Genomic DNA, 16,168 nt, shown 5'->3' on the forward strand with positions numbered 1-16,168 from the left:
TAAAAGAATTGACACCATACCACTTAACGCTGTGAGTCACCCAGGAAAAATGGTACAGAGGATATCATTACCAAAGCTGACCTGAATGCTGGAGTGCCTGGCTTCCACCAGGGCCTCCTACTTAAGGCAGATGCAGGAATGCTGCCCTTCCACTAGACTTGCCCTTCATCCGTGAGGTGAGAATTTAAGTAGCATGGGACTTGGAACAGTTCCACTTCTCACCCATGTTAGTTTTAAGGCTGAAAGCTTCATATAGACCAAGCTCAAAATCAAGGGGACCACTACAAATACACTAACTTGGAAGACAAAAAGGCAACAGACAAGCAAGCGAACAGGGAGGCATGGGAGAGGGAAGAGCTCCTGGTATTGTTACTCAGGTATTTAGGCTCAGCCAAAATTCCCTTGATAACAAGGGAGAATAGAAAAATGAGCACCTAAAAGGCAAATAATTGGAGCACATTTCCTAAAGGGAATACTCTATTTAGAGAGAATCCATTTTCCTTTTTAAGAGAGTCGCTTTCAAGAATTTAAGGTTGGCAACACTCCTTTAAGATTGTACACGAAAGACAATAAGAACAGCTGCACATTTTATAGAAAGCATCATCAGTAACACCCTTCCTAAGTCCATTTTACCTGAATTCCCTTTAGAGATGAAGCACCCATGTAAAGAAATACTCCATAAAGTACTGGCATAGGAATAAACTGCAAAAACAAGCAGAGAAAGGGAAGAGCATATTAAACAGCATTTAACAATTTTAAAGGCTTCTAGAAAGACATTCTAAACAGTTGAAATTCAAAGTGCCATATGCCTGCATTAATCAGACAAGTTGTAAATTCAGAGTCATTAAATTACAAATTAATAATGCTTCTCAAAGTATAAAGCAAGAGAGAAAATTAACAAAACTACACAAAGAAATATTAAAGCATTTGATAATACTTACATTCTATACTTAAAAGACTGCTCAGGAGAGCACCTGAATAGTAAAGCTGTAAGCCTCCAACAAATGTTTAAGACACACAAAATACTTCTTACTTCTAAAAGAAATGTTCTGGGCTGTAAGCATTTCAAAAATGGTGAATTACTTCTGTGTAATTATGTAGTAAGACACTATTTTAAATGCTCTGGCTGTCTGTATACAATGTGTAGGCAAAGGAGTATTTCCACAGATAAGTATCCATTTTAAACATTAAAATATACAAAATGTACATTCTCTTTGCTTTCAAAGTGAAGGTTTTATAGCATTCTTAATAAGATACTACATGGAACTACAAGTTCTAAAGGCCTTCACTACGACAGCACACAAATCTAAATTCTGCTCTTACTAAAGCCAGTGGAAAAACTCTCACAGATTTCACAGAAAGCCAGGTAATTTTTAAAACACTAAGTATAGACAAGGGTGAATCTTCATATGTTACAGGTCAGGCCAGGTTTTGGTTACAAGGTTTGTGTTTTAAAAACATTACGTGTCCCTAGTAATTTTATTATGCAAAATTAGAGTTGCACTTTAGAGTACCGCTGTATAACACTGTGCTGGTTAGTAATGTGCCTGGAAAGGGCATGCACTAAATAATACGCTAACGGCAGTGAAATCTTCAGTGCAGTCCTTTAGCTTTTCCTTACTTCCCCAAATTACCTTTAGGATGCTTGTCAAAAAGACAGATGAGCCCATAAGGACAAAAATCATGAGCCCTGTGACTCTCTGCTCCCGAATTCCAAGAAATTTTGGCTGCTCCCCTGGAGCGGAGCACTCTGATTCCAGTTTTAAGCTATTCACATGGGAAATAGAGAGGACAGTGGCTGCAACAAACCATGGCAATCCCATAATAGAGCACACTCCAAGCATGACTGCCACCATGAGTAGGTCGAGATGGTATCCACATCCTTTCTGTTAAAAAAAAAAAAAAGAGTAACAACAGCAAGACAGTGTAAAATAACATCTGAATGAAAGACAACCCTCCTGGCAGGCATCCCTAATGAAGGGTTACAGACCATATAAAAAAATCATGACCCATAGGGAAAAAAAATAGCTTTCTTCTACATGTTATCCAGGTTGGGTCAGTAGTGATGGCAAACTGTTTCTCTAAGGGTAATTCCTACTATTTCACAAGAAATGCTTAGTATTACAACCCTCATCCTAATTATGACTTAAGAGTACATCTCACAAATCCACTTTACAACCAGCACTGAAAAACTTTTCTGCTTATAAAAGAGATACCAGAGCGAGTCAAACTCACACATTTCCTGTTTTAACTAAACCACTTCTGTAGGTAACAGGAAGCAGAACTTTGCTCCACTGACAACTTTGCACTGCATTAACCTTAACAAACCATGAGGAGGCAGAAAAACATGTATTTTGATCTTTTCCTACACACACACAAAAAATCCTAAGTTAACATTTGCAAAGTCAGGTTATGCTATAAAAGGCCATAAAACCACAATGATCCTTTTAAAGTTTTTATAGAGGGTAGGCATGTGACAGTTGCAAGTTTTCACTAACATACCTTCATCTTATCTAACAATAGGGAACTAGAAATTAAGAGAAGTTAAACTATAATCAAGCTATACACCAAATTAAGCTATAAAATAATATTAGTTATTAGGTACCATTTCACTGGTTTTCCTATTCAATACTTACAAGTAGTAAGTACTGAATATGAGTATCACATATGAACATTCATGTGAGATGTCAGTATAAACCCTTTGGTTTTGGATCATCTCTGTAGCAGTCAAGTACTTGGTAAATTTACAAACAGGAGAATGTTGCTCTGATTTGTAGTAGCGGGTAAAACTCTTTGGTCAAATCTTAGATACATTAAACACCACCTCCAAATCCAACCTTCACTTGAAAATGACCAATTAGCTGCATTAAGCTTGGTTGTATAGACATCTGTTACCATAGCTGAGTGAAGGTTACTTAGAATTTCAGTAATTATCCAGGACTACCACATAGCTTCCAGCAGGCTCTCAAGCTATTTTCCTTTAAAAAGTCAAGTAGTTACCTCCACAAAATTTTGCAATATGGCAAGCAATCCAATGTCATGATCTGATGAAACAGTGATGTTCATGCAAACAATGTGAATATGTTGAACCATAATTTTGCCTGTAAACCCATGCAAATGCCTTTTGACATAAAAAAAGTAACTAAACTAAACTTGGAAGGGTTTGCTACAGAGACTGCCAAAAGCTGAAATGTGCACTATTCAAAATTTGCTATAGGGAAGTATAAAAAAAGAGGGGAAAACGAGCTGGAAGCAAACAAATCATTCCTTTCTGAAGACAACTTTTACTTCTAAAATGGGAAGCGTCTGGGTTTATGAAAATGTAAGCCACATATCAAAATGAAAATGCCATCTTATTTGCTTACATTACTTAAAAACGGGAATTCATATAAGGTAAATTAAAAGAATAAACTCTATCAACCTTCCCTCACTCCCCAAAAGTGCCTCAGTCTGATTTCCAAGACACATCTTGACAAACTCAGAGATGTGTCAAACACAGATATTAGCTACATGCACAATGCACTCAAAGAAAGAGTTTAATCCTAAGAGAGACACCTTTTTTTACCTTCTGACACATTTATGAGGAATGTATCTGCTAATGCATACAGAATCCGAGAGCATTTCCTCACATTCATACATGATCTGAGGAACCTGACATATGGGAAGAAAAGGAAGGATAGCAACAGGTGATGCTACACCAGACCCCAGCAAAACTAAAACGCAGCAAGACAAGGGGGCAGCCAGGAGGACCATCTGACTCCCAGATGCCAGTGCTGAAAAAACACATTCCAAAGCTTGGCAGCAAATTCCTGCATCTGTCAAGTTAACCACATGCAATGCTATGGATTGACATGAAGAGCCAGGCTGACAAAGAGGGCAAAAAAAGAACATATCAAATGTCACAATCATCCAAGAAGAGGCAGTGCAAAGTGAAGGTTGCAAATGCATTTGCTAAAGCAACTTGGGATTGGATTGCTGCTTATTAAAAGTATGTCAAAAAAAGCCTAAGCTTCCTGCATATACATGTACAGAAACCTGCTGCTAGATTTTGCCCAACAGTTTTTCAGAGGGGTGATGTCCCTTTTTCTCTCTCCATCTGTAGGCAACTAAAGTGTTAGAGAACAGAGTAGGAAGTTGTCCTGTGTTGTTTTAAGAACCCATTGTGCCTCTAAAGCTCGGTTTTATTCTTCTCTTAAGATGGGAAGGGCATAAAAGCAAAAAAAAACCAACAAAAAAAACAGACCACAGAGAAGAATGAAGAAAGAAAAAACAATCAAAAAAATCTCAACATCAGAAAATAACCCCTGAATAGTTTTTTCAAAATCCAATCCAGTAGAACAGCTCTGTCAATATCAGAAGAGGCAATTACATCATGGTTCTTAAGGAAATTGTGAATTTTCAGTTTGTTTTTTTTTTTCTTGAGGTGAGTGGGTATCAAACTTCCAATAAAACACAGAGGATAGCACTTCAGAATCTCTGGTCCAAATTACATTCAAAAAGTCTTTTGTAAGGCAATGAATCACTGATACATGGCACAGGTATTACACAGACCAACAGAGAAACGGTATAAGGATTTGAAGGGGTACATACAATGAACTAAGCATACTCAAGTAGTTGAAGGCACATTACATAATCTGAGGCAGAAGATGACAGAGAAAAATTAACTATTTGACTGAATACCTTTAGTTTGTGTTCTTTTCTATTGATAATGACAGCTGTGATCTGCTGGTCCATAAAGATAAGGATAGTACAAAGCAGGGCTGGAATTACAGCAGCTATCACTGTCCACCAAGGATTCGGCCCCAAAGGAGTGATAAACCAGCCGCGATCATCCCTGGTGGGCTGTAAGAACAGAGTCGTGCATGACCGGTCAGAAGGCTGTGGGTTATTTACATTTCAACTTCACAAAAATAGATATAAAAGCATTCCTAGGATTTGCTGCCTTTAAAACTAATCTATGTAAGAACTAATCAATGAAAACTTCCAAACTTCATGTGATACCAGAAAGATAAGTTACATATAATAAAATTGTCTGTGATATTAAAGACTTAGTTGTATTTGATATGATAAGCCTAGAATTTGGAAGGAGCCCCAGAACATTACAGTAGTCTAGGATTTGGGTAATTTGAGCCATGTTGATCCTCACATAAAAGACATTATGAAGCATGAAGCTGCCCAGTGGGAGAGGATCACTTACATGGGCCACTAATGAGAGAAGTAGCATAATACTTGGGGAAGATGAAAAATTCAGACCAACATCACTACTCCCTCGTGATTTAAAAAATAAAAAAAAAGGCTAAACTCATTGTAGCACACTACTTTGCCAAAATAATAAGGCAGTGCAACTTATTAACAAATTACCTTAAAAGCATTTGGAACCTGAAGTTTTGGCGATGGAATCCCAATGGCATAGTCAATTAGAACCATGGACAAAATAGTGAGAAAGACAGCAAAATCGCTGACAACAGATCGTACCTACGGTTGTTGAGAGAAATAACAATTTTAACGGAAACATTCATGTGTGATTTAAGACTTATTTTCCTTCACTGTTTTAAGCCATTTTGTATCTATAGCTAAAACTGGACTTATTCTGATACACCTATCTAAAAAGACACAGTGTTCACTTCACCAGCAGCCAAGTGACTTTGCAATGCAGATGGAATTAGTGCTGACACATGACTAATGACAACTTCTGAATTAAAACAATGGCACACACCTTTGTTGGGAAGTATCGGCTAGTTTTGAACTGCTTCAGCGTGGATGACAGTGTTACTGTAGAAAAGAATAAGATGACAGACCAGAAGAGGACATCTGGAACGTAAGGGCCATGGTGACCACAGGCCCGTCCAACAAACTCTCCATGGAACTTTTTACATTCCTATTGGGGAGAACAAAGCATTGATGTTCTGAAAAAGGTCCACACTTACACTGGTATTTTCTCTCCAATTACTTTCCTAAATTGCAAGCAGATTGTATTATCAGAAATAGTAAAATAATTGCAAGATATTTATTCTTTTAAAAGTTAAAAGTCCAAATATTTGTATCTAGTCTGCATAGAAAACTCTGAAATGCTCAACAGAATCCCTTTTTTAAACCAGTATCAAGTCACTAATATACCATAAAGTCATTGATATAAAACCAGATTTATTTCAAATTGAACAAGTATACTTATTTATTTGCTGTTTAAAAGCACAGATTTGCACTTCTTAATTCCTTCCAAGAAAGGAAAGCAAGGTTCAAAAGCTACCCAGAAAAAGGTTGTTCCTGATGCGTTCCCAAGTACTGAGTAGTTGGTTTAACTGCATAGGCCAACAATCCAGGAAAAATGCTATGTGAATGATCATCCTAGGAGACCAACGCATCTCATACCACATGGGGGCAGCACATTCCACAAATTATCTTTTTCATTAAAAAAGTCATCTGATAAAACCCATCATCTGTAACATTAATACTATCCAATCCAATACACAATCAAAAATGTAGGTACTGTAAAAAACAGTCTAGTAATGCTCCAATACCATTCACAGTTGTCTAAATCCATGCTTGTTCCACGTTAACAAGCAGAGAAACAGAGTAGCTCTAAGGATGTGAGTTCTCTCTCCACAGTTACTAAGCAAAAAGAAACACAGCACCCAGAATCAGAGATTCCAGGCAGCAATATCCTGTCAGATAACAATCTTCTAGTACCAAATGAACTGGACCACCGGCTCATCAGATTTATGTCACAATCCTGTGGCTTGGCATGTTACGAGAAACTTTGGCTTTGAACAAAGGCTAGCTTGAAAAAACTGACAGTTGCTATTTGATAGCATATATTTGTGAGACACAGGAGTGAAAAACTTTAATTTATACCGGTACAGCAGTAAACAGGGGATAAATAAGATACACTTCTGACTGATGAAATAAAAACTCCAGAAGAATTTCTCATGATTCTGGGATGACAAATAGAAGACTTGTCCTGGCCTGAAATAGACCTTGATGCCGGCATAGTACAAGGATGAATTTCAGTGTACCTACTAAAAAGGAATCTTGTTACCATCAGAACAAACATTTGTTCATGCTCAGACAGGGTAGGGGGAGGAGGAAATCTTGGTCCTACTGGTGCTTTGAAGAGAGCATGCCAGTCCAGATCTTTAGAAATTTGAAACCTTCAAATCAGACACAAGAAGCATCAGGAAGAAATGAGCAGTAAAAAAAGACAGTGAGGTGACACTGACCAAATATTTACAGACAACTAGATCTGATTTTTCACTGCAGTTTTGTAGGACAGAAGAACTGAACTTGATGCTTGCAAGAAATAAATACATGGAAGCATGAGAGACTTCAGATATTTCTTTGACAACTATAGAGACTTTTGTGGAAAGTTGGTCAGTTATACCACCACCCATGTAAACTCAAGTTTCGGTAATATGCTTTTATAGAAGTTTTAAAGGATTTTATATAATGCAGCTGGTCTTTTACATTTATAGTTAAAACAAAAATCTGTTATTTTAAATCTCCTCAGCTGTAAATGTACTCTGAAAAACACTGTCAGAGATCTGAGAAAGTGAGAGGAGGAGTCTGCCCCTGCACAGATGCTCTTAGAGTGTGCTGCAATTTTGAGAATATTCATTCTGGATTGCTGGAATCCCTCAGGCCAGCAGTTCTCAACTTCCTCTCTGCTGTTGCCACACCAACAAGAGATGAGGAGCAGTCCTTGCTATCAAGGCAGAGAACAATCATGGAAGGCAGCTCTTGCTTAACTCATGGTAGGAGCACACTAGTTCTTCTGCAGTCCTGCCTTTGAAAGAAAAAGCAGTATTGTCTGTAGATAGTCCAATGAGTTGGCTTCTAGTTGTTTCATTTGGTCATGCCTACAATGAGGTTAATTCAGTTATATTTTTTGACAGAACCCTTCAGTTTGATGTATTTTTCCACTCAGTTCTAAAACATAATTACACAGCTAAGACGCATTTAACACTGATGGCCTACATTAAAGAGAAAGATGGTCACTGAATGGGAAATGTAAAATTTCTGACATTCCTCTTCATTATAGCTCAAACAGCTGTGAGAATGCTTTACCGGAAATAAATGCTCCTCAGTCTTTCTACTCGAGAGAACTTTGATTTTGCCACCTGGCAGAGTTTAGGACAAATCCATTGTCATTTGACATGTTTAGACTTAGTCTCAATCAAACTCCTGTGCTAGTGTGTCAAGAAGTTTCCAAAGCAGGGCACAAAATGCACATACTCGCTCTAATGTCTGCTATCAAATGCTGCAAAACACTTATAAAAGGAGATTAATACTATAATGTCTATATTAATCTTTCATTTATTTTATGCTTTATTTGAACTAGGAGACACAGAATTATTTATGCTTATGCCTTTATTTATGAAGTTCCAAAATTTCACTTACTGACACAGTTAGGTTCCCCCATGGCACATCAGATGCAGATATATTGTAGTCCTGCCAGTATCGTAAGGTTTTATTGCTAGGATGTTCTGGTTCCACACAATTGCATCTGGAAAGACAAAATAATTTTTTTTTCCTTAATAATAAAATGTGTCCTGGATATTAATCCAAATTATCAACTTTATAACATATTGAAATTGTGCTCTACTTTGCCAGATAATTTTAGTTCAAATTAATTCAGTAAACGCATGCTTTGAAGCAGTTTGTAGTTCAGTAGCTAGTGCTATTACTAGAGTACAATTTGCTGTGAGGTGCATATGCATATATAGTACGTAACATGACATATTTAAACCACTGTCCACAGCAAGGTTTTCCATCTATTTTCCTTCTATTCTGATGATACTTCTGAATATGGCTTGTAATACTGAGAACGTGCCAGTCCTGTTTGTTCCGCCCCCTTGGATCTAACACTTCCCTTTGAAGGGATTAGCTGCTGTGCACAGTTCCAGGCTGATCAATTTCTCAAACGCAAACTGTCTGTATCTTTCTCTTTACCAGAATGCCTTTGTGTGCAAAACTGACAAACTGCCTGATCAACTGTCAGGGCTCTGCAAGATCACCAGCACCAAATACACTCTGAACTTCTGTGTCTACTGTTTTCCTTTTCCCCACAGCTGCTTTATTTTAAATTGTGCATTTTAACATACAGAACGTGACGAGGCAGTGTGGGAGGACAATACTGCAAATAGGCAATTTAAAATCAAAATTAAGTCTTTAAAGCCTCTGAAGCAACTGTGGGAGGTTTTTTTCTTTGACAAAGCCTTCAAAATGTGCAGGATACCCTGCAGGTTCCAAGATGTTAAGTGTGCTTTCCAGTTCTCTTTAATCCTATTTCAGAAATCTATTGTACTGTCCAACATGCTAGAATTTTAACATGCTTATGATGGCTGTAAACAGTTCTATACTTGTCTTTCTGATAAAGTTTTCAGGAGTAGCTGCTGACAGGGTAACATCTGACTACATAGTGGGGAGCCATTAAGCATACAACTGCATTCCACTTCTAGAAGAATATCAGTCTATTCACTTATGCCATTGAATTTTTCTGTGGCTATTTATCTTTCTACAAAATGATAATTCTCATCTAGATTTGTAGTATTTTCTACACAAGATATTCTCCCACCTATGTTGTGAGCACAGAATAGTGCTGCTGTATTTTGATTACAATACTATACATGTGACAAACAGCTGCATTTAATACGCACACGGAGAGATGCAAGTTGTCTTTGTGTAGCTCCTTGCTCTTATTTTAAATGCAGCTATTTCTTAAAAAAAAAAAAAAAAAAGTAAAGAAAAGAAAGAAAAAATGCAGCTATTTCTTAAAAAAAAAAAAAAAAAGAAAGAAAAAAAAATTAAAATAAAAGAAAAAACCCATACAGCCCATGGACTAAGAGGAAGAAAAAAAAGAAGCAGCAACAGCATTCAGAGAAATAGAAGGCCTGAGCCAAAAGTCCTTGAAGAAGACTGGATCTTTCAAACAAATTTAATCTGCTTTGGATCAGGCCCCAAGTGCAAAATGAATGCGTGTTCAATGCCTAGTTCAAAATATTCCAAAATGAGTTAAACGAAGCACATCACTACTAGTGAGCTATGGCAGCATAATAAAGTCAACAAACAGTATGTCTATGTTATTGCAAGGGAGTATTTGATATTCATGCAACAATACAGAGGTGGCTATTTCGGGTTACTACTGTTTGCTGTGAGCACAGGATCTCCCTGCCTTCGATGTCCATCGCTGATCGCAGACTGGCCAGATGCTGGGCGATGGCCCATTGGGATTTGATTAAAGTAGGCCAAGGTGATGTTGTCTGTTCAATCACAGTCACTTTCTCACTAGAAGGGAAGACTCTGCATGTCACCAACACTACATGGTACAGCTGCACTCGCTGCAAACTGCAAAATTACATTTTACAATTAGATAAGCCAAAATTTTAATTTCCTTAGTCAGAAATGTGACAATTGAAACCTGTATTTTAGTACAGCTCAAGTAATTCACCTTCAGATGAGAACATCACCCTGTTTATTTATGTTTCATCCTTCACAGCACTCCAGTCTGGCCTTTACCAATTTTCACAGGCACTTACCAATGGCAGATCGTTCATCGACAAGTAAGAGATTTGTGCAAACTCCACCCATGCAGACCAAAATCTCTCTGCACTCAGCTTTTGTCACTGAATGGGTGCAGAATTATGTCCTGACTGTAAAGATCAGATCCTACTTTTTACTGAGAAGATCATTCAAACAATAACCTCAGTGTTTTGAGATATATAAAATTACATTGTTTTTCATATTACACGTCATTTTGATGTGAATTGCTCAGTCCAGCCCAAAAAATACAGTAAGAGGTAACATTCAGTACCAGAACATAAAAGACTATCTACCAAAGTGTGACAGCTAATAACAGATGAAATTATTTCAATGACAACTATTTCCCAGCACAGCTGACTTGCAAGGAGAAATTCACACTAGTGAAATAAGGCTTTCTATTTTAATATTTTAAAAAATTTAGCCTCTTCCATTGTCGTTTTTCACTCTGAGCCGTCAGCTCTCAGGAGAAAAAGTAAAATACACTGAATTGTTAACCACTAACACATCTTTCTATTTTCTTGATACAACACTACCCAGAAAGCTGGAATAAGTGAAAATGTATTGCCTCTTGGAGGTTCAAACAGTCTTAAGTTCTTGTAAAATTCCTTAACATGGTGAGCACTTGTCCAATACAAGACCCCTATGTGCAGTTTGTGCTATTACCAATGAGCAAGAGATTATATATGCACCTGTTAAGTGTATTTTCTATGCAACATATTCAGCTCCAAATACAGTACCAAGTTAGCACCCTAATCCCACGCTTTTTACTGATAAGGAGTCGGCAACCATCTTCGACACACTAATAGATACAGGTTGATTATTTTATTCTCTTTCATTATGGCTAGGAAGCAACTGCTTTTTTCATGGCTAGAATATAGGCAGGGAAGAAAATGATACTGAAAAAAATAAAAAGTAAAATACAAATCTGCTGCCAATTCACAATATAACCATCTCATCATACTGATGACAGAACAATTCTTGCATCTTTACACTTTTGGCTACCGCAAGACCTTCTGATCTCCTGGGAGCAATTCCAATGTGGAAACATGGGTGCCTATACACCCCTCGTATCTGTGACATCCATGATGGGTTGGCACATGCATGGAGAGGGTCTGTAGTGACTTACGTCTTTGTTTTTACAGTAGCTGGAAGCTGATCTAAAATGGTCCTAGATATCCAGTCACAGGTCACTCCCTTCTGTATTTAAAATGTCCACATTTTGCAACTATGCAGAAATCAGTGGAGCCTATTTTCTTCTATGGTATTTAAGCATCAAATACAGCCTATTACAAAGTGGCTTGCCAATCTGAGGTAGAATAATAAACCATTTCACACAAGACAGTCTTGAGTAAACTGCAGGAGAACTGTCATAAGATCAGAACTGACAAATGCAGAAAGTAACAAAAATAATGGCTGAACCTGCTAGCCAGAAAAATAATTATGGCAAGAAGTCTTTATTGCCTTTACATCTTTCAAGGTGCTCAAGAAATCTCTGGCAGATCAGGATGAGGAACAACATCAGATTAAAAATAATAAATTTTAAGGCTGGATGAGAAGCTGGTATCCTCTGGAGCCTGTAACTCTCCCATTTTTCAGGATGATCAAAACTTCAGTTAAATCTTCATCACCAATTCAATCATAAGAGTACCTATGCAACTGATGGCACCACCTATGTCCTCACAGCATCCTCAACATCCTTGCTAGCTGTTTTTGCTTCTGTTTCGTAAGTATTGACTTACTACATTTCATTAAATTCAGGCAGCTATCAAAACTTCACTGTATGCAACACATCCTACAACTTGCTCTGTTTTCACAGAACAGAGAGAGGATTTGACAACAGCAGCTTCAGGACATCTAGCACTGTGCTAGTTGTCTGCAAAAGAAATAGTTATTACTATCCTCAAGACAATCAAAAAGACTGTTCCTATGATCCTGCTTTCTCTGGATAACGGGAAACAGAATATGGGTTAGAAATCTAGAAACCTGTTATTTTAAAGGTAAAAATGGGGAATGTTTTCCCTCTCCTTTGCAGATCAGCAATAAAAGATAAATATCATTGCTGCTCAACAACTAGTCAAGTAAAAGGTTTTGTACTAACAACACTTTCATCCTAACTGTAACTTCATATTTACTGCAAAAGAAGAAACTTATTTCCTAGGCCTATCTGTTCAATTGAAGTTAACCTGAGTCTGCTGAAGGAATCCCTCTAATTTCCACCTCTTACCCCCAATTCTTCAGGCTTGTTCTTCAACATTTTCTTGTCTTTTAACCAATTGCATGCATTTTCTTCCCTACACAGAGATTAAATATACGGCATGGTGCTAGTCCATTCTGCTGCCATTACAGCCAGCACAACAGCTTTGAACAAATGCCTTGTGAGCAAATAAAACACAAATCCTTTGAAAGCCTCATGGGAGTTGCCATGTTTCAGCAGGTTGCTTTCAAGACTAGGAAGCACTTACTACTGATGATTTTGTCCAATTCGTGAGGCACTGCTGTGGTGCAAGCTACACCTATTTATACTAGCTAAGGATCTAATCTACAGAAGATGGAACTGCATCATCTTCATGATTAGTCAATGTAGTATTTCCCCTTTTTACATGGGCAAAATCTCTTTCTGGCTCACTTAAGATACAGAATGAGATTTGCTCAGTATATATTATTAAAAAAAAAAACCCAACAAATAAACAAACAAATAAACAAAAAACCAAAACAACAAACACCCAAAAAGCAATAGGCCAGTATAACAAATAAGTTTCAAAATGTAGTTGTTTAAACAATATGTCTCACTGAATATGAAAGTACATATTTGTTAATATGTGTAGGATTTTTTTCTCTATGACACAAAGTATGCTTTACAAATGTGCTGTGCACTGATCACAAAGAGAGAATAGGAAAAGGGCATGAAACAGAAGCAACAGCACTAATTTTGTTTTAAAAGTAAAGTATTTGACTACATGCGTAAGTATTCTTTATGTTGCATTTTAAAGGCTAAAGGGAAGTACCTCAACAGCAGAATGCTATGCATGTTTAGGTTATCGACAAATACAATGTTTTCATGTGAGTTATGGGCACTGACAAAATCCTTCTCTTTGTCTAATAACTGCTATGGGTAGGGGACAAAGACAATATAATAGACAACAACTTCTCTGCTGATCCAGAACTACAACAACTGTATATCCCTGGCATTATATTTAACACATTGCTTCTCATGTCAACATTCATAATGATGAAATCAAAGTCTCAGTGGAGAAGAGATTGGAAACAAAATAGTTAATACTGATCAGAAATGGACTTGACAGTTAAGTTCTGTTCTCAGTACCATGAAACTCTTTCAAAGCATAGCTGTCACGGCAAGACAAGATTTTTCCTTCATTTATTCATGAGATCAGCCATCCTGAATCAGGCCATTGAGTCATTAAAGTCACCTATCTCCAACAATCACAAACATCAGCAGGCATCCACACATATTCCCTGAAGTTGAATGTCTACATAGTTTTGTTGGTGGAGCTGAAACTGAAAACAGAAAAGCCTATAAAAGTACCTAAATAATTTGCTCAGCAGCACAACAATTTCATATGCATGTAGAGAAAGATAAATCTGAAGAGGGGTAACTGATGTTGGGGTGAAGAAATCTCAAAGAATCAGGTTTCTTTGGAAAGCAGATCAGAAGGAGAACATTGCTGTCAAAGGGAAAGTTTGGAAAACAGATTTATAATCACACTGCAGTTTTGTTAACCTTGACTGTCAATAATAAAGGTTAGTCTTTATTAACTGCCTGGTGCAGTATACAGCTATGCACTCTTAGTAGTACTACAGCATGTAGCAGCCACACACAGAAGTTAACATGCAGAAAAGTAGTGTTGTTATGTGGGATATTGACAATTCATCTGAAAGCTGCCACTGAGAAAAGAGTTCTAGGATGACACTTTGCCTCATTTCCAAAGTAAAAAAGAACCATACACCTGCAGAGATTCAGTTTAATGGTGATTCAGGAATAATATACTATAATATATACCATAGTGCTTGAGTTCTGATTGTTCAGTTATAATGCATCAATATCCATAAATATACTGCAACAAAACTACCTAAGTATGGTCATTTTATGTAAGTCCAACAACAGTCTTAATCCTGTGGAGAATTGCTTAACAAGGAGATCTGTTTCTGGAGAGGATGAGTAGTAGGAAAGAATGAAACAAGATGGGCAGTCCCTTCGCTCAAAAGAGGGGAAAAGAGAAAATGAGTCAGTTAGGTTATACAGACATAAAGAAGTCCTAAGGTAAATGAAATAAAGAAAAATAATTTCTAGATTCCAGAGTTTGTCACAAAGCAAAAGAGAAACAGCATTTAAACTGAATGATGGCAGCTCCATGGTTCTGGGAAGAAGAGTGACATTCTTCAGGAAAGATACATGGAATACAGCACAGTTACTTAACTGTAGGGGGAAAAAAAGGCTATAAAAAGGGGGAAAGAAAAATCTATATTCATATCTAAGTTTAAAGAAATTGTTACAGGAATGTGTATTCAATTATATGCCTGGGATCACAATGAGAAATTCTCTGCATATCATCACTGACTCTTCTCATTCCATGTGCAGCTTAAGGAATACAGTGTATAAAAACAACATAATGTGCATCCAGTAAAAATGTATTTAGATTAAGTTGTATAGATAATCAAAGATATAAAATTTGCTTGTGCAAACAGTGGTATGTGCAAAACTAATCTTCACAATGCCTTCTACAAGCCATGGTTTCTATAGCCTGCAAAAGATACCAAGATTGACATGATCTTGGCTCCTTCATTACATCAGAGTGGGGATTTTCTACTCCTAATGCTTAAGTGCATGTCAATATCAAGACAGATTGCAATATGCATATTACTATGCCAAGAAATCACTTTAAAATTATTCAATGTAATCTGTTAATAATTGAGTAACTTCTGGTAAAGAATTATTATTAAAAACAACATGAATTCATCGCTCTGAAAAAAGAACTAATAAAAACCAAAATGTGTAACTTCTCTAAAAACTCCACACTGAGAAATAATTTATCTTGTGAATTCTGAGATATCTCAAAAAATGCTTGCATTTTAAAGAATAGTGGATTGCTTCCTTAACCATGTTCCTTTCATCCATACTACTTATATTGTTTGCCTTTTGAGAACCTCTGTTTTCAATCCACTCAGTTGCAGGGCTCTCCCTTCCCAGCAAAAAATTATATACTAATATTTAATATACACATTAAAACTGATGTGCATCACAGCTCCGGAGTGAATTCATTAACTGGAGATATATTTGCTACAAGGGTAGGAAAAAGCAGGAGGAGGAGAATGCAGAAATAGGAGAGTTGCTATGCCAACCTACGAATGCTAATGGCATGACAAATACAAAAAGGTCACAGTAAAAAAAAAAAAAAAAAAAAGAAAAAAAAAGGAAATAAAAAAATAAAAGGAAAGAATAAAAATAATAAAAGCTCAGATCAAAAAGTATGTTTATATTCTTCAATAGATGATGAAGCTACTATATTTAAATTCCATCAAAATATTAAAATAATGCAGTTCAAAAAGAAAAAAAGTGGCAGTAGAGAGGCACACCGAAGATGGGGTTGTCTTTGTCCTTCTTTCGATTTGGCTC

The 16,168-nt window shown here is 36.9% G+C and overlaps 1 protein-coding gene across 6 annotated transcripts in view; it reads right to left on the minus strand.

The window, feature by feature from the left end:
- SLC4A10 (solute carrier family 4 member 10) overlaps positions 1-16,168 on the minus strand; it is a 167,587-nt gene that overhangs the window by 13,554 nt on the left and 137,865 nt on the right. For all 6 annotated transcript variants that reach the window (XM_068138761.1, XM_068138763.1, XM_068138764.1 and 3 more), the window contains 6 exons: positions 8,395-8,500; positions 5,717-5,878; positions 5,362-5,475; positions 4,681-4,842; positions 1,635-1,886; positions 634-702 (listed from right to left, as the gene is read on the minus strand). In XM_068138761.1, coding sequence (XP_067994862.1) covers positions 634-702; positions 1,635-1,886; positions 4,681-4,842; positions 5,362-5,475; positions 5,717-5,878; positions 8,395-8,500 — 865 coding nt within the window. The remainder of the gene's footprint in view (positions 1-633; positions 703-1,634; positions 1,887-4,680; positions 4,843-5,361; positions 5,476-5,716; positions 5,879-8,394; positions 8,501-16,168) is intronic.

This window comes from Melanerpes formicivorus, unplaced genomic scaffold (genome assembly GCF_026170545.1).
Source record: "Melanerpes formicivorus ecotype bairdi unplaced genomic scaffold, bMelFor1.0.p_v2 SCAF_5, whole genome shotgun sequence".
NCBI classification, from domain to species: domain Eukaryota; kingdom Metazoa; phylum Chordata; class Aves; order Piciformes; family Picidae; genus Melanerpes; species Melanerpes formicivorus.